Below are 25,937 nucleotides of genomic sequence, written 5' to 3' on the forward strand. Positions count from 1 at the left end.
CAAGGTAAAGAGTAGAAGGAGGCAAATGTGTGATGAGACTGAATGCAGTTAGCTAGAAATGGGTTGTGTGTGTGTATAAAGCGTTGAATAGGATTCAGCGTGAGTAATCATTTTGATACTGTGGACATGTTGGGGGCAGATGTGGTGTTTTCTTTAGTTGATGGTCTGTCAGTAGGAGTGTCTTGAAAGGAAGAACTTGGAGTGGCTCGTGACTGCAGTGATCATTTCCAATGCTTAGGAAGTAGGGGAGGAGATCAGGGAGTCAAGTGTACTTGTTTGTATTTCGAAGGGATACAGTGGTTTGCAGGTGAGCAGGGAGCTTCTTGTGTGTTTGGGTCTGTAGTGGTACAGCTTTGGGTATATCGGGTTTATTAGATGTATGCTTGTGGGTTGTGATTTGAGCCATGAGGTGAGCACTGAGGTAGAGTGGGTGTTCTGGGTGGAACATTTGTGCAAAGATTTGTTGAGTTTAGATCCACAGAGGATGCTTAATGATAGGGTGGATGGGCTTTGGTGAGTGAGGTTGTTTACGTGCTTTATAAATGTTGCATTAAAGGCTGAAGACATGAGGTGTGAGCCATATCTGTAGACCTTGGTTGGCAGACTTTGGGCATGGAGATAATCATGTGGTTGTATCTTGTTTGTGGTTTGGAAGCATGTGGTTGTCAGGTTTGGTTAGCAGTGTCTAGGTGGTTGGTGTACAGGGTGTGGTTGCCATTGTGAATGTGTAGGAGTGGGGAATTGGTTAGGCTTTTCATTGTATGGGGGTTTGTATGTGCTTGCTGCTCTGAGTCTAGGTGAGTGATGGGGGAGGCTGATGGTGTCTGTCGTATCTGATGAGTCATGGCTCAAGTAGTGTTCAGTGGGTCGAGTGTCATTACACATGATGGAAATTGGTGATCAGCACAGTGTTCGATGAAAGAGGGAGATGAGGGCCTCTCTAGGGATTCAGTAAGAGGTAGGCCTTGCTGGTCACATGTGGTTCATGGGAACCAGGGGAACCAGGATAACTGTTTGCAAGAAAGTGCCAAGGCCTCAGGAGCAGTGGGTGCTACTTAGTTTTCTGTGGTGGTGTGTGCAAGTAGGAGAGATCTGGTCAATGTGTGTGTTGGGGACAGAGTCAAACAACTTTCTGATTTTTCCTTGTGGTCTGTCACAACGTGGTTGGTTGTGAGTAAATGTCTGTGGGCGGGGGCTGGTGTGTTATTAGTGATTCAGCTTTTTGCTGTTGTTACTCTTGTCTGGAGTGATGGTGGGTGTGTGGTGCAGCTTGTGAGGATTAGGAGTTTGTGCAATGAAAAGTGAGGGGTGGTCCTGGGTTTGGTGGGGTGTGTAAGGAATGGGTCAGGAAGGGACGGCAGAGATGGGTTTGCCTTAGCAGAATTCGACACCCGACCATGCATGACTCAGCCTTACGCCTTAGCTCAGTAGGAGATCTGGCCATGCAAGTTGTGGAGATAGCTTATCTGTTTGACCTAATGTTGCAGGTCACATGAAAAAGTTTACTTTATGCCCTACAATTTCAATGATGTCCGAGCACAAAGATTGGACTGATCAAAAGCACTTTGAGTGAAAATACTATTATCACAGCTGGACATCACTGTTAGTATAGCTATTTATACCACAATGCGTTTTTGAAGCAATGCTGGCCAGAAACAATACACCTTGCCCCAAAAACAGATTAACAGGTCCTCGAGAAACGCAAGTTGCCCTCCAAGCTGTTTCACACGGTCAGAATTCAGCAACCCAGAAAAAGTCTCCACCTCTCTCCTTCTGTCGGGAGGATCTCTTGCCTTGGGACTGCTGGCGTGTAAGGATGGGTTCAGGTGCTATCTATTCACTTGAGCTGCGGCCAGAGGTGCCACCAAGGGGGGGGTCAAGGCCACCATTTAAAAAAACGCTGCCCCCCCCCCACCAGCCCACCTGCCTCTTAGGTGTTTGTTTTGGTGTGCCACCCAAAGATTTCCAGTGACCTCATCAAGCCACCCCTATGAAAAATTCCTGGGGCGCCATTGGCTCCGGGGGCCATGGTAGTAGGTTCACGTACTAAGCTTGGACGTATCCTATCCTGCTAATCAGCCAGGACTGCCTTTGATTTGACTTACCAAATGAACCAACTTCATAGTGGCTGATGTTGTTTTCGTATTCCCTAAAACTAAACAGCTCTTGCTTCCGAGGCGATGACACCACCCTCTACTGTCCTCTCCTCGCCTCTCTCCTCACCTCAACTCTCAACTCAGTGACACATCCCTTTCCTCTACAATGACATTGTACAACCTCTTCCTTCCTCTCTTAGCATATTAGACGTGACATCCTCAACGGTCAAAAGCTTCCACTCTCAAGCAGGGTGAAGGCGAGGCAATACAAACCTCGCTCACCACAAAAGATGATCCATTACTCCTCCCTCTTCCTATGTATGAAGTCTGAATGCCAGCAGGAAGATGGCGGCATTCAAATACCATTGGGGGGATGCTGGTACTCAGCATGCCACATGTACGGAAATAATGGAAGACACCATATAGAGCTGGAAGTCATGGAACAAGGGTTGCAGAAGGGGGCCCGCGTACAGCTAACTCCATGTGTGGGGGGACCTATAAGGGGAAGGCCACGAGGAATTGTCTAGGGAAGGGGACATCAGGGCAGGGGAAAATGTGGTTGCGGCACTGACCCCTAAAATCGGCATATGGGGTACTGAAATGCAAATGGCAGAGAGTCCCACCAACGTTTTGAAAGAAAAAAGGGTAGGACCACATTATTCTGCAGGTGGAATGTTGCTGCTTGAAGGACTGCTAGGATAATTCCAATGGCATTCAGATATTTATCGACTTAATAAAGCAGATCAGCCTTTCCTTCCTCGCCCTCCCATCTACGCCCCTCCCCGAGGAGATATTCCTTGGCTACACCCATCCGTGCCACAGTCATCTCTACTCATGGCGTGAATTAGCTCTGAACGTATCCAGGAAATTATGAAATCATTCTCAACCCCGCAAGATGTCAGTTATTGTGTATCAATTTTGTGCAAGATGTTGCACTAAATAAGGATAGTGTCTTTAAAAATATAAATAAAATAACCCGGGCTAGGGAGCGGATGGTGTACTAACATTATTTTTGAAATCCTTGCAACAGACAGTCTGTGAATGTTCAAATTTGAGTGGAAGTAGTATTCGTTCCCCACTGTTGAAGGTGTGTGCACACAGCTCCAAGTGAGAGGAACCGTCTGATAAAGTCTTTGTGTAAGTCTTATGGAGATCTTCCCTCTCTGCCCTGCTAGGCTTTACATGGCATTTCTTTCTGTGGCAATCATACAATGAATCAGTGTTGGTACTTATCTATATTTGATATGCGTTTCTGACGGGATCATTTGATGCCTTGAAACTGCAAACGTGACTTGTAGACATATACAAAGTCAAGCAAAGGTGTTTGGTTTCTCACAGGAAGATGTGGATGGGATTGCTGGCCTTTCTCCACGAAAAGGATGCTCAACTGTGGTTAAGCCACTAGGAATACACAAGACATGCAAGGATCGATCTCGCCTTATATACGATGCAGCTGAACCATAAATACATGGTTTTAGGATCTTACTTCCAACAAAACGGGTGTCCACAGTTGTGAGGAATTCGACCATCAACACGGGGAGTGTGCACCCGCCTGGGCTTTTTGGAAATTTTGTAATGAAATTGAATGATGGGAGATTAACCTATTGAAAATGTGTGGTGCTAATCCAAACACATTTTCCTATGCTCGCCACACTACAAACACATAGTCACGTGTACTCTGGGTGGACATAGCCTGGAGGCGCAGTCCTCCTTTCCTGTTCAGCTGGAATGTCACAGCCATGGGTACATCAAAGCATCTCATGAAGGGGGAAGGCAAAACCTTTCTGCCATGTCCAGCCCCATTAACGGACAAAGACTCCATGGATCCGCCCTATCCTTTGTCTGCCCTACTGATGAGAAGTTAATTGAAGCAGGTCTGCGAGAGGCTTGGCCGCAGAGCTGACAAAGGGGATAGGAAAACCAACACCTTTCTGATATGCATCTGTGTCAACCTGAAGTCAGGTCCCGCCCCTTAGTATCAAGGGCAGGGAACTGTCAAGTCTGGGACAACTGATTACAGTAGGCAACCCCCACAGGGACCACCCAAGGCCAGTCTCCAGGCACTCACGTGGCTCCGCAAGAAAGAGGACGGGGTTGGTTAGTGTGGGTAGAGTAATAGGATAGGTCCACCTAAGGAGAAACTTGCGTCTGTGTGTGTTGGCTTGCAGATGGTTGGTTGCGGGCATTGGCTTGTTGTATCCGTATGAATAAGGACCACCCAATGCCTGGGGTATATTCTATGTGATTGTTATGTTGGAGTGTGTCTGTGTGTTTTATGTGTAGATTGGCTGGTATTTAAGGTTGTGCGCACTGGCTTGTTGCATCCATATGGGTACGGTCCAGTGTCCGCGGTTGTTTGTTTGAAAGCGTGTCTTAATAGTGTTGGGTGTGTGTTTGTACATAGGTTGGCTAGCCCAGTGGGTGTGTATAGTATTTGGGTGGTGTGTTGAAGGAAGCAGGAGCGAGGTGGTTAGTACATTGGCTACTCTAAGTTCTTCTATGTGGCTAATCTACACAATTCTATCTAATGTGACATGGCTATATAGTGATACACATGGTCAATTTCACAATCTAAGTGTGATGCATGGCTAATGTTCACATATCTATCCAAGTGTGATGCGTGGCTTAATCTTCACAAATCTATTTAAATGTGCTACACTGCTAAACTTCAACAATCTATCCAAGTGTGACATGTGGCTTAATATTTACAATTCTATCTAAGTGTGCCGCATGGCTAATCTTCACAATTCTATCTAAGTGTGCCGCATGGCTAACCTTTACAATTCTATCTAAGTGTGCCGCATGGCTAACCTTTACAATTCTATCTAAGTGTGCCGCATGGCTAACCTTTACAATTCTATCTAAGTGTGCCACATGGCTAACCTTTACAATTCTATCTAAGTGTGCCGCATGGCTAATCTTCACAATTCTATCTAGTGATACACCTGGTTAATTTCACAATCAAAGTGTGATGCATGGCTAATGTTCACAAATCCATCTAAATATACAGCATGGCTAATGTTCACAATTCTATCTCAATCTTCACACTTCTATCTAAATGTGCCACATTGGCAAATCTTCACATGTCTATCTGAATGTGGTACATGGCGAGGCATTCTGACTGTGCCACATATCTCTTCCCCTGTTGTACATTCTGGTGTGTAGAAAATACCACCCCCACAGGTTCCTCCAGGGATGATGTGTTTCCTGTGCCCCGCGATCCGTTCGTGCAATATATTGCTCCCTAACACTGCTAAGCTAAGTGAAATATTGGCTCAACAACACAGCCAGGCTAAATCCGAAGTAAGTCTCCCTAACACAGATGGGCCAAGTGAAAGATATGGCTCATTAACATGGATGGGCCACACCCATGGAGAAACACCTAGGTTTGCGATACCTGATTACTGGGGGAAAATGTCTATACTAAGACCAAACCTATCATTAGAAAGGGAGATTCTTGGAGACAAATGGTGGCAAACTGCATTTCCAACCATGTGAGTGGTTTACTGGACTTTACAGACTGTTTGATTTTGGATGTAAGGGGGTAAATGAGTGTCATACACGAAAGGCTGTACTTTCAATAAATGTGGACGAGAATAGGTTCCAATTAGACAGAGTGCTACCACAGGCTTAGAGCCACAGCCAAAGACATTTCTCCTCGAGCAAAGGCACTCCTATGCTGGAGCCTAGGCGTGGCACTGGGCTTGCATGCTTTCTTTTCAAGAACAGTGCCCTGCTCTACAGGGGTCCACCTTACAGGTGCCTCACACCATCAGGCTGCTCCCTCCCCTTACCGGAGTGGTGCCCCTTACCAAGAAACACAAAGGCACAAAGGAAATCTCAACACCATGGCGGCCAACATAAGGACCATCCAAAAAATAAAAAATAAAAGTAGTGGAACACCGCTCGCGACCGTTCCCGCTAACTTCGATCACTGACTAAAGATGGTTAGATATGTGGCCCAGTGCCTTAACTCCAGACTTGGATCAAATCCCAGCTTCATGACGTAACCAAAGTGTGTGATCCCGAGCAATCATTTAATGTCACTGTGCCTAATATGACAACATTCAGTGTCACTACAAGTGATTCAGTTTGTAGTGTATGGTTTTCAAAAATCACCAAGATTATAAGCAGCATTGGCAAAGCCAAAATTCATGACGTATCCGCCATACAATTAAATATTTGTTGTTCTCAAATGTGTGTCGCCATGAGAAACCTGGTAACTGCTGCTGATGAAGATAATTCAGAGGAGTTTCAGTAAATTAACAATGAAGCTACTGAATCTAGTTAAACTTTCAATCGAGAGGAACATTTTCAAAAAAAGTAGACGAGGAAGCAGTAATCATGGAAAGTGTGATTTAGAAGATGCACATATATTTGAGATAATGAAAGTGAATTATTTTTTGCAATATTTTCTTCTTTTCTTTGCCTACATAAGTACTTTATTTACAAGTTAATAACACCAGATTTTGCTTATATTGCAATGATTTTATAATTTTGGGACAGGATTGCAGTATGTGGTTTGTGGCAAGGGAAGCATCCTGAGAACACGGGAACTCTCCCTGTGGGTCCCATGGCATATGTGTTTCAAAGGCTGTTCTGACATAACAAACACACTCTCACATACCATGGTGCTGACCACCACTGGAGTCCCTTTGAATCAGCAGACACGGTAAGGGGACAGAGTTAAAGTAGCCAGAGAAGAGAGGTTGGCTGGGAGAGAGGTTCCACCATCTTGGTTTCTGCTAGGGATCTCTGCAACGTCCTGTCCCTCTCCATTTCCTGCAGACAAGGCAGTCTAGGTGTTATGTCAGAAGGGAGATTGCACATGTTACAACATGATGGATTGGAGCCCTTACAGCAGTCTTGCTTCAGACCAATCCCCAGTGGCATTTTGCCTTCATAAGAAAGGAAACCCCCTCCTTGGCTTAGTAATATTTGAACTCTCAGAAGAAAAAGGATTCAATGGAACTCTGTTGGAAATGCAGTCTATTCCAAAGTCGTATGCCATAGAGGTGAAGACAGATGGCTCCAAAAGAGTGGCAAGCTCTGCTCCCTACCCAAAACCAATGGAGCATTTGGGCTGAAACTGCTATGTGGACAGGACCTAGTGCAACTGATGCACAGGTGCACAGGACCCTTCCACTGCAGGTGAGTGAACCTCTTCAAGTGCCCTCTACAAAATGTCCCGGTTGGAACAGGCAGACAAAAGGACTCCCCTTGTTCCTGGAGACCCTGGACTGGGCATGCCAGCAACCCAGAAGTCAAGAAATAGCTCTGTGCCCTGGTTCCCTGGTCTATCTGCTTGCAAGCTAAACCAACATGGACATTGCCTACCTGTCCAAAGCTTTTTTGTGCCACTCACAGCTGCTTGGACTAGACTGCTGTTGGACCCATTTGACCAGCTCGCCAACCCCATGCCAATTTACTCAGGAAGGTCCTATAAGCTTGTGCCAATGCTGCTGAGACCCAAGGACAAGATCCAAAAAGCATTTTAAGAGGTCCTGTCCCCTTGGTCCAACATTACTGATCATAGTGACTTTTAAGACCCCCCCTGTTTTATCTTTTCATGGCATAACCTTGAACATTGACATTGCTGCTGAAAGATTTTGCCTAAACACCCCTGTTTATCAACTGTGACGAATCTGGTGTTTTCGTCCCTTCTTGAGGCAAGGGAGGCGAGCCCACTCAGCAACACCCTCCCTAGGGGTTTGGGAAATTGGGACCTTACTGGGAGTGACTCCCCTCAAGGGGACGAGGACTCCCAATCCCATGGGGAACTCCCTACATCTAAAGCATTATCTGCATACATGGGAACTGATTTTACATTCAGCTGTGGGACTCAAAATAATATTGAAAGTGCCTTTAGATGTTTGGCTCAAGACAATGCTGGTCTCTCTGTGGGTTTGACAGCTGAACATAATCAACACACCCCTTTTTGGTCACGGAGCGAGAATAAAGGTGCAATCACCCTTGAATGGAGGAGGAGGAACCCTACGCAGAGGCGAGCCTCCGACGTGGGGACATCATTGAGGGGCAGAGCGTGCTACATAGAAGAGCCAGCTGTGACACAGAGACGGGGGAGAACAAGAGACACTGCCAATCCGACAGAAAGCCACACAGAATCAGCAAGGACCAGGCAAAGACATGCAGGCCTTACCCAGAGGCGTGACCATGCAGCGGATGAGGTGGGCCCCGCGCCCGATAACCCCTGCCAAAACTAGGACGCGAGGGAGGAACACATCCTCTGCTCTCAATGGGAGAGCCAAGGAAGCAAGAAATGCTGAATCGAGAGAAACATCTAACCCACTTGTATACCAGCTGGGAGACCAGAAAGCCATGGAGAACGCCACAGCTACTGATCAGAAGGCACCACACTGGAGCAGACCCTGTGACAGAATGTACCTGGGTTGCTCAGAATGGAGGGATGCAGAGAGAAGAGAGGATGAAAGGAGAAGGAAGGATTACCCTAACCCTAAACCAGGGTCATAAAGGCCTAGAGAGAGAGAACGAACCAAGTAACAATAAGGGTTACAGAAGCCCAAAAAACCTGAATAACGTAATCAGCCAAGCGGTTTACAGAAACTCCCAAGGCCCAAGAGAGGCATACGGAAAGAGGAGTTACCAATACTCCAGCGAGACATTGGGGCAGAGAGACCTAAGGAAACCAGAGGGGCCCAATAACACAAGTGAAAACAGAGCTTCCAAGAAGTGACTAAGTGCAGAGAATCCAACCCAAGTGGTGGAGAGGGATCAGGGAAATATCCCTCCACTTAAAGCAACTCAGACGTTTGGTCTTTTCAAGAACTTGAGACTTTAATTGGGAGAAACTTTTGGAACTTTGTAATAACTGTTAAACCAGGGAGAATTGTTTGAGGCGCATAACCATTGGTTCCAAAACTAGGAGGAATTCCTGGAAGACCCAAGAGAGATTGGGGTGAACAACTCTGAGGGCAGGGCACGCTGCCTAGTTTTTCATTTATATTTTTTGTAAGTGGTATGGCTAGTTTAGAAGGTAGGTTTGGGCTGAGGACTATTATTTTATTTTGAGTAATGACGTGCATCTTAGCATCATTTGTTAGTAAGGGAACTCTCCATTTAGTAATTGGGCTAGAGAGGCGATTTCTTTTAAGTTCAATACAACTCTTTGACACCATGTCCTCTGGCCCCAGTCCTCCTTCTGGCTTGCCACACAACCATGAGTGCCTATTCTTCTCAATGTCTACATTCTCTGTTTTTCCTTTAGAGCGGTGAGTCTTTGGTGTTTTAATGAGATTTGGGCATTAATTGTTTTAATTAAAGTCCCTGTTTTATAGTACCTTGATTGGACATTCTTTTATTTTGGTTCCATCATGCTCTTGTTGTTTGTCTTGCTACTGTTATCAGCTCATACCTGTCCTTTAAAATATTTCCTGCCCTTAGCCCACATTGGCAAAAGTGGCGAAGGAGGTACACATGCTGGGCTGTGCCTATTGCCTGCCCTTGGCCCACATTGCCAAAAGAGGCGAAGGAGGTGGACCTGTCGGCTTAATGCTTGGGATCATCGCTGGTTTAGTAGTAGCGTGTGGCAGAGTATGTGGTTTAGCCACTACCTACTCTTCCCTGTGCAACTGCAGAGCAGTAGTCATTTCATCACAGTTATATTGGTACCTTGGAAAACTCTACTGCCAGACTTCACTTTGCTTTATGCAGATCCGACGTTCGAGGTTAGCTTTTTATACGGGGATCTTTACATTTAAGAGCTTATGAAGATTTATCAAAGGTGATTTTCTGAAACTCTTTGCCATTCCCTTACACGTTTGGAATCTGCATATCTTGTAATAAATCTTGAATCAAATGGAGACTTTTTCTTTGAAGTGTTAAATAAAGCAACTGGGCTAGGCGACCAGCTGCTTGAAATAATTCTTTTAGAAACCCTTGTGCCAAATTCTCTCCCAATGTCTCTGCTTTTTGGGTGGGGTGGGGGGAATACCGATTATTGCATGCATGTGATCACATGTAAGGCCTGTCACGTGTAAGAAATAACATACCTTTTAAATGTACATTTGTCTGCAAGCCTGTTTATCTCGTAAGTAAGCCCCACAAGCTTTGTGCAAATGTGAAACTGTGCCAGCATAGATGGCCCTGACTACTATATGGCCAAAGGGAAAACCTGTATCGTGTGTGGTAGGAAATCATATTCGTTGAGGGTGAAGCACATGATTACATTTTTGCATTTCATAATGCCAAATAACCTGTTCAAAAGCCACGTTCATGCTCCTTGTACGACATGGTCTTGAGATTCCAGAAACTCTTTTTGTTTTCAATGCGCTGAAAGGGTAAAAGGGTTATTCATTCTGGCACAACAAGATGAATAATGCAACGTAGTTAGTGAAAGAAAGCCAGAATACTTTGATCTTCTCTTTGTAAACACCTCTGTTTGCGATCATTTTGTAAGTCTCAGGGCAGCCTGACCCGTTGGCTTGTGAAAGCTCCTCGTGACATTTTCACTGGATGCATTTCTACGATAAACCTATGTGTGAGAGTGCAATTTAAATTCATATCATACAGCTCTCAACCATAGATGCTCAAAAGGTGATCCAGTGCACAAAGGTTTCAGAAGAAGGTAATACCAGCATCTGCATTCAGTACCTAAGGAGATCATACAACACCACACTACCATAAACCCCCAAAAGACATGTTGTATAGCACCCTTATCGACCCCTCACCCAAAAGTGGTACATCACTTCCCTTCATCCATGAAGCCACCCCTTCCCGTACTTACATTGTACAGTACTGTTGTCCAGCCCTCCATGGTGATACACTGGAAGACAGTGAGCACAGCAAACAGGATGTTATCAAACTGGGTGATCCCATCGTTGGGGCCAATCCATTTACTGCATTCGTACCCTGGTGGGCATTGTGGCACTCCGCATGGCTGAGGGGGGTCTATCTCGTCCAGCTCACCTGCAGGTATAAAGTTTACATTCATTACACAATACCAGGGAGAACATATGGTGCATATTTATTTCCCTGTTTTTTCCTTTCCCTCTGTAAACTTTCATCACGTGATTTCCTTTTTTTAAATGTCTTAATTGATTTTTCATTAGAACACAGTACTTGTATCACATGTACAAATCAAATATTCATTGTAGTTCGTGTTACTTATATTTTTTTTGAGCCATCAGTTTAACATTACAGTCCTCCAATATGCAAATAAAAGGTCCAGCTTGCAATCAGATCAAATAAAGAGTTTGGTTCATCCCACAGTCCACAATCACTGTTGCTAGCTTAGCTGATAAATTCATTGTGATCATTGCTTATGGTGGTTTGTCATCCGATGGATAAAATAGAGATTGGGCCAGTTCATTCCAGGCCAATATTGCGATGCTGATGTCATATTTAGTGTACATGTAACATCAGTTCATAATTAAGCTTTGTAGACCTAGTCCAAGAGCTCTACCTGCAGTTATGGACCCTGAAGACTTGAGTTAAAGGCTCAAACCAAGCAAGGGCATTCAACAGCCTATAACTCCAGACATGGCCGGAGGGTGTGGTCTATAAAGGTATTATGACTAGCCCTACCGATAAGGGGGGGTATTAGCCAATTTTACTCTCTAAAAATAGGAAATACACCGAAAAAATTAAAATAGGGAAACAGACGTTGTGCCCCTGCTTTCATCCATACAGCTCCATGGATATTTTGGACAAGTAATGCGTGTGGTGCTACAGGAAGAAACTACTGTTATAACAGCCTGATCAGAAGAACTAGACCTGTATTTCTCAATATGCATCAATAACTAGGTGCAAAGAATTACAAAACAGAAAATAAATGTTCTTGTTACAAAATATTATTCCCACTTATAAAATACTCTCATTGGGAATTCAAATGACATTTGTACTCCCTGAAAAATCATTTTACTCCAAACTTCAAAAAATAGGGAGTAAAATACTCCAACTTCCAAATGTTATCTGGAGCACTGATAATGACCCTTTGGGGTGGGGTTTAAAAAAGCAATCTGTCTGCAGTGTAACCATATATAGTGTGATGAGGCGGGCGAGGCTAAGATTGCATGTAGGCCATTTCTGATGAGTGCAGCCTTCCAAGGTGAGTGGGTGGCAGTGATTTTGTAGAATCTGGGCTGCTTGTCCCAGGTATGGTCTGACGAAGATTCTGTGATAGGGTGGAGCCATCCACTCCCCACCTTAATAAGGCGAGGAGGGGGTGGGGAGTAGGAGATTCACTGTGTCTGGGCCCCGATGTCAGGTGAGGTCAAAGTGAAACTTAATGGTGCGGCGGAGAGACGGAGCTCTCAGCGCGCAATAATGAGAGCCCTACCAGCGACTGTGATTTGGGGAGTCACACAGTTCCACCCTCTCACTGGGCAATTGCCGTGCCTTTTATTGTATTAGCAAGCCATACCGGTTCATGTAGCCGGGAAATTGGCAAATGGGGGGTACCACGCGGTTTATGATAGCCCTTATAACTGATCTTTTCCAGCTATGTGAATGGACTCTATTGCATCGAAGGACTTATTTGTGTATAGTATGGTTCCCTGTTTTCACTTTCTTTCAGGGTATATTTGCAATAATTAATTGGAACATTACATCTGCTGAGTCCTCCCTTGTATGCGAAAGACACCACTGGAGGTCACATGATGTGGAATGATGTAGAGGGAAGAACTTGCACAGGGTTGATGGAAAAGTACAGTCACGTGTAAGGTGGGAAATGACAATTCTGATAATATTTTGAGCAGGATCCTTCCAGAAGCATATAGGACATGTGACCAGCAAGTCAAAGACACCTGGGCGATGATGGACTTGCCAGTTACTCCAGCATGAACTGCACAAGGGAGGAAGGCCTGGGCATTACATCTTGTTTCTAGAAGGATCTTTTGTGGTTTTGGTTATGTCACGAGGGCTTGACCTATAAAGGTGGAGGTCTGGTGGAGGGAGTGTGTTGTTGTCTGTGTCTTTTCAACTTTCTAACAATGATTGTGTACGCTCTGTTTCTCTGACAAATATGCTCCCTACAATGCTGTTGATTTCCAGCAGTTTAAGTATCCTCACGCAGCATTCTGGTTGCGCTATAGGTCCCAAGTTGTCTGTTCCTCCTCTTTGCAGTGTGCGTGATCGGTCTTCTTGGTAAGGGATTCGGTCCCCAGAGATCTGCTTGGTAAGGCATTCAGTTCCCAGAGATTTGCTTGGTAAGGGATACGGTCCCCAGAGATCTGCTTGGTAAGGGATTCGGTCCTCAGAGATCTAAGCGGTCTCCAGCAGGTCCCTGTAGGTGGTTTAATTCGGTTGTAGGTCATCTGGTGGAAAACAAAAGGATCGAATGCCTTTTGATCGACAGTGAAATGGTCGAAAAAAATGGTTGTGTTTTTAAAAAAAAAAACATTTTATGGTGGGTTTCCCCCCCAACCCCCCTTTTTCTTTATTAAAAACATTTTTTTACCAACCCAAACAAAAATATATATATAAATAAATAAATACAAAAATTCAACCTTTTTTTTCCGACCATTTGACTGTCGATAAAATGGTCATTCGATCAAATATTTTCGACCATTTGACTGGACGGCGTTTGATTCTATCGAACTGTGAGCTACCTTCTATAATGCTTCTTAGTGCTGGCTGACTCCCGGTGTGTGGGATTCAATCCAGTAGAGCTCTGTTTGTGCCAGATATGTGAATAGCTTCCACTGAAACGTGCCCCATTTATGCCATGGGGCCAAAGAAGTGTGATATACATCACAGCAGTACCCTGTCAGGGTTAATGACCTTAAATGTGTGAGCTAGATAGGTAGACGGGGAAGCCATGTTTGCATTGCCCACCGTGCCCCTACATACAGTAGCATCCTACCACAGACTCTGGATGAATCCAACTTGTCCACTGAAGCACTATAAAAATTACCTAGGCATTCTTGAATTCTGGTATTGTTCATCAGCCCCAGTATAGTGTTTACTTCAATCTGTTACATCTTAAAATGTTTTTTCTGTATTCTAGGGTATTGTACCAGGTAATAAGTGCCTTCCAAGGCATGTAGCAGACTAAGGATGGTTCTGTTGTCAGCAGAATCGTCATCTATGTTAGGTATACTAATCTGTATGCAATGCTCTCAAACGACTGCAGAGATCTTGCAATCATGTGGAGACACTGCACAAAGACCTCAAGCACCTAGATGCACATGTGAGTGCAAAGAAAACACAGAGAAAGTTCTAAGATCTGTTGTGGTCTTAGGTTGGGGTTTACATTGCAGAGCTATTGGAATGTAGTGATGTCATTATGGAATGTGGTGTGTGTGACTGTTGGAGCTTTCTGAAGGTGGCAGTTACATCTTGGGGCTGGAAGGCGTAGATGTGCCAGTGTGCTTGTGCATCAAACCTATTTGTATGTCACCCCATCAATGTGTACCTACAGACAATAAACAGAACTTAGAGGAGCCTGTGTCCAGGCTCCTGTAAGGAGATCGACAGGATAATATCTTTGCAAAAAAACAAACCTCCTTTTGCCCTGTGCTGCCCCCCCCCCAGGGCCTCAGACCTGCCAAGCCTGAGCACAGACTTTGCTCTGCCCCGAGCAAAAAGACAACCTACACACCTGATCACCAAGGAAACAAAATAACCTTCCGCTTGAGACATCCACTCTCGAAGCCACAGAACTGCCACGCCTGAGCGCAAACCAAATGCTCTCCTGTGAGCAAAACTAAACAACAAAACCATCCAATATCCTGTCGAACACCAACAACAGCAAACCAACAATACATACCAAACAAACCTAACTCACGCACTAAAACCACCTCAACACCCCAATGACCCGGAAAGCCTAAGACACATGACTCCAAACCACCCAAAATGGCAAAATAAACCCAAAACAGGCAAGCTCCCAACTAAACTGGTAAAGAATAATCAACGACACAAGATGTTCACCTTCCACCAAAGTCAAAAGCTTCCACCAGCTAGATATAAACCACCAAACTTAACCTCAAACCGAAAACTACATTTCGCACACACCAAAAAACATAAGTTCTAGCACACCAACAACACCAAAACTAGCACCTCTTTAACCCACAGAACTAAATAAAACAAAAAACTCTAACCTGCAACAGAAAACTGCTGCCCAATAAAACTCACCTTTCGTACTGTTCAAACAAACACAACTAATCTAAACACCAATGGCAAACCACCCAAAAGTGTGCAAAATCCCACGCATGTAATGCCCAAAAGAAACCCAACTCCAAATTACTACAACATAAAGTGTTACTGAATCTGAAGTAACTCAACCACATGCAGTGCACACCTGCAGAATAACTGCACTACCATCGATGAGCAAACAACAATAAATTGCACCACCACACTACACCCTGCAGCACCTCACTGATTCTTATACCAGGTGATGAAAACACCTCACCATGAATCCATGTAACATCTCATTGCACCTGATAATTCCTGCAGCACCTCACTGCACCTTATACTGAACAGTGGAACAACAGCACCTCACTGCGCTCACACATACCCCAAACCTCACCTCACCTTATCAGTTGGAGGAAACACCTCACCATGAATCCTTGCAGCACCTCACTGCACCTTACCAAATGATAAGTTAATTGCACCTGTACACCTGACATAACAAAACGCCATGACAAAACAAATGAGGAATAACACAAGTTTCCCCTTTCTCCAACCACAGATGAGGAAATAGCCAAACTTCTCCAAATCCAACCCCTCGCCATCATGTCCACAAACGTTGGGTGAAATAAATGTCCCATAAAGATTATCCCGCACCTGAAGGGCAAATAAAAGAAGTTCTGGAATTATAATCTCTTGGTTTACAAAGCGCATGAGAAGGAATAATATTTAGTGAGACCCAATGAGTTAACAGAATTAGTTTATTTATGAATAAAGAATAGCAAAAAAATAACTGATTTTTTGTTGATCAATTAAAGACTTCTTGATTGTACTTTTTTATGCGACTCTGTGACATCTTGGTGTGTCCTTAAGTCGCTTGCTGTGTTAGTGTGGTTTATTTTAGGGTTTTTTAATCCTCCGTTTATTATGTTTATTTGTCTTTTTTTTGTCTGTTTTTGTCTCATTCATCCTCTTTTAGTGTGCTAATATTTTGGGTCGCTACATAGAAAACAAATTGATGATTTGGAATGGAGACAAAAATTCACTTTCGGAATACAGGAAATATTTGAATCTAAATGACTACAGCATCAATTATGTAGTCATTTGACTACAAAAGTATAAATATGCAACAAAGCACTGAGAACATTAGCTGTCTAGATTTGGAAATGTACGTACACGATCATGAAATGCACATGACTCTATTCATCAAACTAGCCGCTGGCAACAGCATTCTTCATGCCTCGATCAATGACCGAGCTCATACAATACAAAACATTCGTTATGGAGAATTTCTTTGCATTAAAAGAAACTGCAGCGAAGAGACTGAATTAAAAAAAAACACTTAGCCAATAGTGAACACAAATTCAAAAAACAAGGATATATGACATGAACACTAAGAACAGCAAAAACAAGGGCACTAAAAAAGACAGAGCAGAACTACTAGTGGATAAAGAAAACACATTAACAAAATCATCGGACGAAAGAAAAATCAGACTTGTGACAAAATACAGCTCTGACAACTTTAACATAAGAAAAATACTGAATAGATATTGGAATATTCTTCTTCTTGATCCTACCTTATCAAGACAATTAGAAAACAAACCAACAATAACATTTAGGAAAACAGCAACCATAAAGACACTTATAAGTCCACGTTATATGAAACCAATGAAGCCTAAATCTTCAGCAACTATCCAATCAATATGGAATATTCCTCTCATTCTTGGAAACCACACATGTGCAGGTGCAAATCATGCCCACAAATAATGGACAACACCAAATCGATACACTTATCAAACAGCTTGACACAGAAGATCCATGACTTCATAAACTGCAACACAAAATGTGTAGTGTACGGAATCAAATGTCACTGTGGAAAATGTTACATTGATAGTACCATCAGGAAACTCAAACAAAGAATAATGGAGCATTTCAGAGAAATCAAAACCAAGGATCCAAGTAACCCATTAGGTATTCACCACAAGTTAGAACGTCAGGATCAAACAATTGAGGATCTTAAGTTTTTCGGCCTGTATATGACCAAAGACATCTTATGAGAAGGCAATAGAATTCAGAAACTGAGACAGAATTAAAATGGATAACACTAATGGACAGTTGCCACAGCGATCTCAATCAAGACAATGAGTACTGGTCCTTTCTGTACGATAGCGCACTCAGCTATATTTGAAAGCAGCATTTCACTCTAATATTTCAGACACCATGGGCAACACCTATGCCATTCTTGTCATTACAATTATCTCAATCTTCCTTAGCTCCGCCATTAGGTTGCCACACCTGCTTCTGTACAAACTAGCATTAGCTTCAGCTTTTACATCTCCACAATTAGTTAAATTAGAATACAAATAGTTTTTTGCTCCTTAGCTACTCCCAAATTCTGAGAGCACAATGTAGAAGGTACACAACAAAAGATGTTTCCATTATGACAGCATTTGCATACACAATGCCATTACCAATATCCTTCATATTTGCACAAATTTCAATTTCCATCTTTACTGCCATTAATATTTTCACATGCAACCTCCCAATGTGATTTTTCCAGTCCAAATTTCGTAATTGAGCTACAGAGGCGTAAACAATCAAGCCTAGTTATGAGTGATGATGAAACACGCATTTCTCAATTGGGTTTTGGAGACCCCATTGATAAAAAGGCTCAACACACCAGTACCACACTGACTGCACTCGGTTTCACCCACTGGGTGCAATCAGCTACTCATGATAAGGGAAGGACATTTGACTGGGTGGAGACACACAACATAGAACTACAGTGTATCAACACAGCCCCTTGTCCTTGGTCCGATCACTTTTTTGTGCATTTTTCCTTTACCCGCATTTCTAAGTATAGAAGCAACAAGGACCCCAGGAACTGGGTTAAATATAGGAATATTTGTAAGCTTACGCCAACTGCCCTAGCACCATTCATTTTCCCTATACTTAAGGAGCTATCTGATCTCACTAGGGCCAATGAACTTGCTGAAGCCTATCACAATATGCTGACCAAGGCAACAAACGAGCTGGCACCTGAAAAAATGCTCCTTTCTAAAACCACTATTTCCAAAGTTTGGTTCTCCAATGAGATTCAGAAACTGTGGTGCCTTAAGAAGAAAGTCTTCCAACACTGGAAGAATGAGCCATCCACGGCCAATAAATTGGACTATTCTAATGCGGCCAAAGAGTACAAGACTGGCATCCACAAGGCAAAAAGACAGTTATATGACAACAGAGTTACCGAAGCACCCTCTAATACTGGGGAACTGTTTAGGATCCTTAAGGAACTCGAGACCCCATGTCCCATCACAACAAAAGTTGTGAAAGATACTAAATGGTGCACTAGTATTCAGGAGGCAATGAGGGGTAAAATTGAAAAGATCAGAGCAAATGCCTGTATCAATTATACTATCTTAGACTCTTTGCAAGACCCTATGACCAATGATCTCCCCGCCATCCCCATATTGCTGCACCTTTCTGTTTGAAGGAGGAAACAGAACAGAAATGACGTCCATTGTGGCTAGTCTCAAGCCTACTACGTGCAAGGAAGATATCTACCCAGCAGTAACGGTTAAAGCCTGTGCAGCTCAGTTATTGCCTATAATAACAAAGTTTGGCAACTGCTCCTTTCAAGAGGACAATGTACCGGGGTCTATTAAACAGGCATTGACCTCCCCCTTTCTGAAGAAGCCATCTCTTGACCCAGCTCTGCTGGAGAACTTTCACCCCATTACAAACATCCCGGTTCTTCTCAAAATTCAGGATAGGGTGGCATATATTCAATTCAGGGCTTTCTGGAAACGCACAATCTTCTTGGTCATAAAAATTCAGGTTTCCGTAAATCACGTGGCACTGGGTCCATTGAGGAAGGCAGTACAGTTATGCTCAAGCTATTTGATCTGCCGTCCGCTTTTGATGTAGAGGACCATGGAATACTGATACAGAGGCTCCGTGGCACCACGTTTCCCCCCCCAACCCGGCTAAATGGGTCAAACCATTCTTCTCTGGCCGTATGGCCATAGTATTCTGTAACAAGGCCATGGCCAAGAGTTATCTGGTGACATGCAGGGTGTCACAGGGGGCGTGTAGCTCCCCCACTCTTTTTAGCATCTATACCCCTCTCCTCTTTAACATGCTGGATAGGGAGGGCACCCTGTATGCCAACTAAGCTGATGATACCCAGTATCTGATCCGCCTTACTGGGGAATACATCAAAGATACCATCTCTGTTAACCATGTGTTTGGTCTCATCAAATCCTGGATGAAGGATAATGGGTTAGCACTAAACGCCAAGAAGACTGAGCTGATGATTGCTGGCACTGCTGGCCAGACAAGGAAACTTGGGGATGAATATCAAGCTTTGACATTGCAGGCCGCAGAATTAAGACAGTCAACAAAGTGAAGACCCTGTGGTGATACTGGATCAGGAGCTTTCCATGAAAGCGCATATCAGCGGCCTGGTATCTAGCAAAGGCAATTTCTTCAAATTGTTGTCCCAAATTAGGCCTTTCCTTAGTAGATCCAACTGTGCAGCGATCGCAAGAGCGATTATCGGGCCTGCATTGCCTACTGCTCCAGCCTTCTTCAAGGCGTTGGAAAAGGGGAACTGGCAAGACTACAGGTCATTCAAAATAATGTGGTGAGAGTGGTGGAGGGTCTCAAACCATCGGACCATGTCTCTGCTGCCAGACAAGTTCTCCACTGGCTCCCAGTGGGAAAGAGAGTGATCTTTCGGGCACTCTGTATTACACACCAATGCCTCAACAGAGATGTCCCTAAATATCTCGCTCAGAAATTGGTCCGGCTGCCAGAGAGAAGGGCCCTGAGATCAAACAACTCAAATCCCCTGCTCATTTCCAAGGCAAGACTGGCCATGGTTACACAGAGCTCCTTTGCCAACACAGTCCCCAAGCTTTGGAAGGATTTTCCGCCTGATTTGAGGGCTTGTAGCAGCTTTCTGAAATTCAAACAGGTAGGACACTCCTTTACTGCTAGATATTCCTGCCCGCACTTGCCCTGCGTTCCCGTCCTGATCTGTTTTGTCTATCTGTATGTCCTTGCGCTCTTATGCCTATGGGCCTTGTGGATGCGCATTACAAATAAAATAAATAAAACACGGGCGTAATGACGTCATTGTGCTAGTTCACAACAAGATGCAGTCACATGCCCAGTCCTAGAATAGCGGTTGCCATTTTTCAGAATGCCGCTCGCAGCCAAGCAAGCAGTGACAATTGAGCTCTGCCTGATGAAATTACCAGAGTTACTTCTCTCCTTAAGGTAAGCCAGCGCTACAAGACATGATGGCAACATCGTTGGACTGTAGAGCCCTTTTGACTCTACTTGTGTATAGGCGCGTTACAAATGCCATATCATATCATATCATAACTGTCAAGCCACTTTTTATCACCAATTTACATTTTTCATCACAGATTGATGATGACGCTGATACACATCCTTTAACTTTCTTTCTTTTTTTCGAAATTTGTTTTTTCTTCAGAAATAGATCATACATGGACATAGCAGCATAATTGAGAACAATCCTGGCTATTTCTTGAATCACCTTTATAAAATATGGCAGGGTAAGTTTTACCTGTGCTTGAAAAGCTAATGAAACACAGCTCATTTTTTGAAGGGGAATCTTTCTAAGTCTAACATGTTATAAACCCCAATGAGACCAGATTGATTATGACCAACCTTTACCAAAAAAAATAATTTTCATTTTTTTCCTCAGATCAGATTCTGCATCGGCAAATGTACAACATTGCAAACCATGACATCAGATCATACATGCTGATCAACAATTTCTAAACATCATCAAATAATATTAGTAATTACATCCAATGAAATGTTTACTCCTGAGGAGCCGCATCCAAGTGGTGAAACACGTGTAGAGGGCACAAAAAGAGGATAAAAGAGACCAAAAGAGGTTGCTAAAAGAGGATAAAAGAACCCCCAAAAAGGACCAAAGAAAAGGAACAATAAACACAGTAACAGAGGATTAAAAGAGCCTAAAAAGGGACATAATTAACACGTCAAGCCAGCTCATAGATGAGCACAAAGACATAAGGACACACCAAGAGGTCACAAAGTCACATTAAAAAGATCAAGAACTAATTCATTAATTGATCAACAAAAAATCTGTTATTTTTTGCTATTCTTTATTCATTAAATAAGCTAATTCTGCTAACTCATTGGGTCTCACTAAATACTATTCCTTCTCAGGTGCTTTGTAAACCAAGAGATAATACAGACCTTCCAGGATTTTGCGGCATGAAATGGCAAATTTTGCGGCATGAAATGGCAAATTTTGCGGCACAAACCTTTATTTATTGCGGCATTTTTGCGGGACATTTTGTATTAACTGGAGGGTGTAAGATTGCCACATTGCAGGAAATAGGTAGAGTGCAAGGCTAGAAGAGAGCCAGGGTATCATTATTATGTGTCTTTTGTATTAATTTAATAGGAAGAGTCCCAGATGTCTCTGGCTTGGCAGAACAGTGTTTGATTTGGCTACATTTCTGGTTTAATGTTCATGCCTATTTAATAGTATTAACTAAATTGATCATTATCAATTGTAATGCTGAAAATATTCCCCTTCTATGTTCTCCAATCCCCCAAACACCCACAAACATCTCACCAACTCTCCATCATAACTTACATTCCTTAACCTCTCACTCTGTCATACAAATACTCACGTGCTATGTCACACTGTCAAGTCACAATCTGCACTGCCCAGCCCCTGCCACACTCCAAATCATACTCCCAACTCACACCTTACACTCTACAATTCCTCCCTCAATATACAGTCCTTCATTCTTTTGTGCTGCTTCTGCATCTTGCATCTTTTCTCCCATTCTATCTCATTCTTCCCTCATCCTTTTTCCAAATCTGCAGCACACTGCCTCTTTCTGGCCAACCGCTTCCTCTACTTTCTGTACCTCTGCTCGCTCTCAGATTTCTGGCCCACCGCATCACTGCTTCCTCTGCTCTCTTGTGCAGCACTTCCCCCTCTGACCCACTGCTCTTCCTCTGCTTTCTTGCCCATCACTTCACATCTCACCCATCACTCTCCCTCTCTCTCATAGTGTAACCATTTTTATTATTTTTTTTTAAATGTAGATTTTGTCCCAGTTCCTCAAATGAGGGGGCATTTAAAAAAAGAACGGAGGATATGCTATTTTTAGACAAGCCATTTTTGGAAATGAGCAGGTCACCTTATTCTCAAAGGTGACCGGCGCATTTCCACAGGCTTGAGCTGTAGCGCAAATTGTGCGCTGGCAGCTGCCTTGAATGGTGTTCTGGGTTGTTTGAACGAAGTGTAATTATTTGCGGCGGAATTGACCGTAGTCAATTTTGCTGCAAATTGATTTGCACTTCAGCCAAACAACCCAAAATGTACCTTTCACCACCACCCGACCCCCTCCCCTACTTAACCGCTTGGTCGCTGCAGCTTCCCCTGCAACCCTGCGGTGCCAGATCCGTCCCTCTAACGCGGGTCGGATCCGTCCCTCTAACGCGGGTCGGATCCGACTCTGCAGGGTCCTTTTTTCGTTATTTTCCTTTTTTTTCTGTCCCCGCCTCCAATTTTGAGGAAAAAGGGGAAAACATTTCTGCAACCACCCTAGACCAAAAATACTAAACAAGGGGAGCGGGTGACACCCCCGCAACACATGTTCAGTATTTATAAAAATCGATCGAATAGAACCGCACGTAATTGGTCAAATTGTAACATTCGATAGATTTTTGTCATCAAAATGGGGAGTACTTTGAATAGAATCGCTCTCCCGACAGTGTTCTGCAAGCTCCCAGCGCCTTTCACAGGGACAGGCACTCTAGGTGCCTGCCGCTGTAAAATGTGACCCAAAAAATGCATTTTTATCCTGTTTGAGGAACAGAAATGCAAGCGACTCAGCAGCGGTTCATACCTTAAAAGAAATGCATGACAGGGTCAGGAAAGACCCTGTCATGCAGTGGCAGCCCCACACCCGTGCGCGTAGGGTTGCCTACAATTTCTGCACATTTAAAAGTGCATCTTGCTTGGAAATGCGGGATGTGCTTTTAAATTGACAGAAACGCCACTTTATTTGATCAAGGAGGTGAAAAAGGCCATCTGAATGGGCGCGCATATAAAATGTGCCCATTCATGTGTCCCTTGTGGATTGGGCTGCAATTTTTGGGGCGCAAGTGATTTCATTTCTTGTGTAAATAAAAACAAAAAAAAAAGTTGAGCACCTGGCACCCTGAGGATTCTTTTTTTCAAAACAGTAATTTTTGCAGATTACTTAAAAAAAAAAAAAAAATTTTTTTAAAAGATGCTGTTTTTGCACAAAACGGCCATTTTTGCGGCATTTTGCGCAAAACGGCCGTTTTCGCGGCATTTTGCGGGATCGCAAAATCGCAATAAGCTGGAGGGTCTGAAATAATTCCAGAACATATTTATACTTCTGGGAAAATACAGAAGTTAGTCTCTTCACAAGCGACAAGGTCAACCCAACCAATTAAGGAGATTGCCCAGACCAAATAAATAAAAACGGCAAATAAAAGAACATACACAGTTGAAATGGAAAACACAATGTTACTCCATGCCCCGTGTCCAAACCCCCAAAATGGTGTACGACTCGGAGTCCCGAAATGTCCAGGTAAAACAGGCCCAAAATGTCCAAACTTCCAAAAGAGAAATCCCAACCAGCAGATCCCCCAGTCCATAACATATACCTAACATGAGGTCACAACACCAACACAACATGCACACACATACAAAACTCCATAACAGGCCTATAAAACCTAATTTAATCCCCTGCACCTCTGGAGAAAATGTAACTGCCAACTGCGAGAAATGAGATCACAACAAAACAAAAACAGCATAATTAAAACAACAGTCTCAAGCAAACATCAACCCAATGTCCACTAGTCCTCCTGACATGACACCCCCCTCAGCTCATGCAGCAACTCCAGTAGCTGAGAATCGAATTCTCTCAAGACAGCCACACACAAACCACCATCAGGACACCCGGCATGCTTCCTGATGTTTGCCAGATTCTCCTTAGCTTCCGTCACGATTCCACCTGCAGTCCCCATGCTTGATGTCCTCCTGGCCCGTCCTCCATCAGCACAACGATTACTCTGCCATGACCCCTTCACATGCACCGGAATCAGTGACCGCGCACCTCGCTGCCGATGTGCATTGCATGACTCCCAGACGTCCACATTTAGACGCATGGTGAACCTTACAGCAGTGTGCCTCTCTGGTGCCATCTGCCTGGTGCCCACTATGTGCCGGAAAGTGACATCATTTTGCATTACCAACCTATGCCGCGCAACAGCCGCACACAGCACTCAGCGCAGGTGATGTGATCATAATTGCCCCAACAGCTGAAGAGATCCCGACTACCACTCACAGCCTGGGCAATATCTGCCATCTTCTGCCTGCTCAGTGTTGGATGCCACCAAGCACCTCCTTGTCCTGCTGCCATGAGGCTCCCTGGTCTTGGCTGCCACTGTTCCTCCAAGCCCCTTAACAGAGCCACTCGCACTCCCAACCCGCAAGCCTCTGGAAATGTTCTTCTACGCCCTTGCCAGCAGCTGGCCTAGTCCTTGCCGGCACACTACCGGACAGCACCTGCTGTCCCCGGCTGACCCTCTTGTTGGCTCCCATGGGGCACGGATGATCTTCTTTCGGGGGACAATGATCTGTGCAACAGCTTCTGCCCCACACAGCTTCCAGTCCTCTCCAGACCAAACTAAAGACAAGTTTGTCACCAAAATGTTGCAAGTGGGTTCTTCTAGTAGGTAAGTACCATGACAGTCCGGAGTATGGTAAGTGCCTTTATTCCAGCATACAATATGTCCTTAAGTGCAGTATAACACATAATATCACTGGACTTCCAGCACCCCAGCCGCACTTTTCCAACTGTCAATAAATGGAACACTCAACACTAGGAACCCTTAACATTCCACCCATGCAATACATTCCACAGATGCACCATATTTTCTGGCCAGCAGAAAACCACATCTCTCCCTCCTCTGAGAAACCTAATGGTATTCTCACTCCTATTCCCCATGGATCCTTTGCGCAGGTGGCCAGGTAAAGGCCATTGCTCTTGGAACCTGACACTGGGGGTAGGCAAGCAAGGGAGGATCTCCGGGATGGAGGGTATTTGGGGATTGGGAGTGGGATGCCCGTGGGAGAGACATGGTATCCCCCATTTCCTATTCACAACCAACGCAACCCTTCCCCCACCTTCATGGGTTATTATGAGCCAACTCCCTTGATTGCCTCACATATAACTGCTAACAGTACTGGGACAAAAAAGAGGCAACCGTGTGTGCAGCACGCAGACTGGTCAAATGAGTGCAGCCCGTAAGCTGGGGCTCAGCGGAACCGAACAAACGCTAAAAGGAGAGCCATGCTGGGAGGCTGCACCTTTTTCTAGTGTTCGCAGTGCTGATTCTCCTGGGGTCAGAGCCGACCCCAGAGTGCCTGAGGGCAGGAGGTGGAGCCCTGAGACAGAGCACAGAAGGCTGAGAGACCTGCACTGCGAGAACTCAGAAAGAAGCAACCAGTGAGTTTCTATGAGAGAGGAAACCCGGTATACGAGTGTTAACTTACATAGATGATTACATTTTTATTGTAGTGGTCACATACAAAGGCAATCTACAAAGACGTATAACAAAATGAACTGAATGAAACCTTTTCCAGTTATTGCAAAAGTCTCAGAGTGCTGGACA

At 44.1% G+C, this 25,937-nt stretch overlaps 1 protein-coding gene across 7 annotated transcripts in view; it reads right to left on the reverse strand.

Annotated features, from left to right (window-relative positions):
- The window catches only part of CACNA1E (calcium voltage-gated channel subunit alpha1 E), a 3,100,882-nt gene that overhangs the window by 909,980 nt on the left and 2,164,965 nt on the right, over positions 1–25,937 (reverse strand). For all 7 annotated transcript variants that reach the window (XM_069641436.1, XM_069641438.1, XM_069641434.1 and 4 more), the window contains one exon: positions 10,861–11,042. In XM_069641436.1, the coding sequence (XP_069497537.1) occupies positions 10,861–11,042 (182 nt within the window). The remainder of the gene's footprint in view (positions 1–10,860; positions 11,043–25,937) is intronic.

The sequence above is a fragment of the Ambystoma mexicanum genome, chromosome 1q (genome assembly GCF_040938575.1).
Source record: "Ambystoma mexicanum isolate Mex_15411 chromosome 1q, UKY_AmexF1_1, whole genome shotgun sequence".
Taxonomy (NCBI): domain Eukaryota; kingdom Metazoa; phylum Chordata; class Amphibia; order Caudata; family Ambystomatidae; genus Ambystoma; species Ambystoma mexicanum.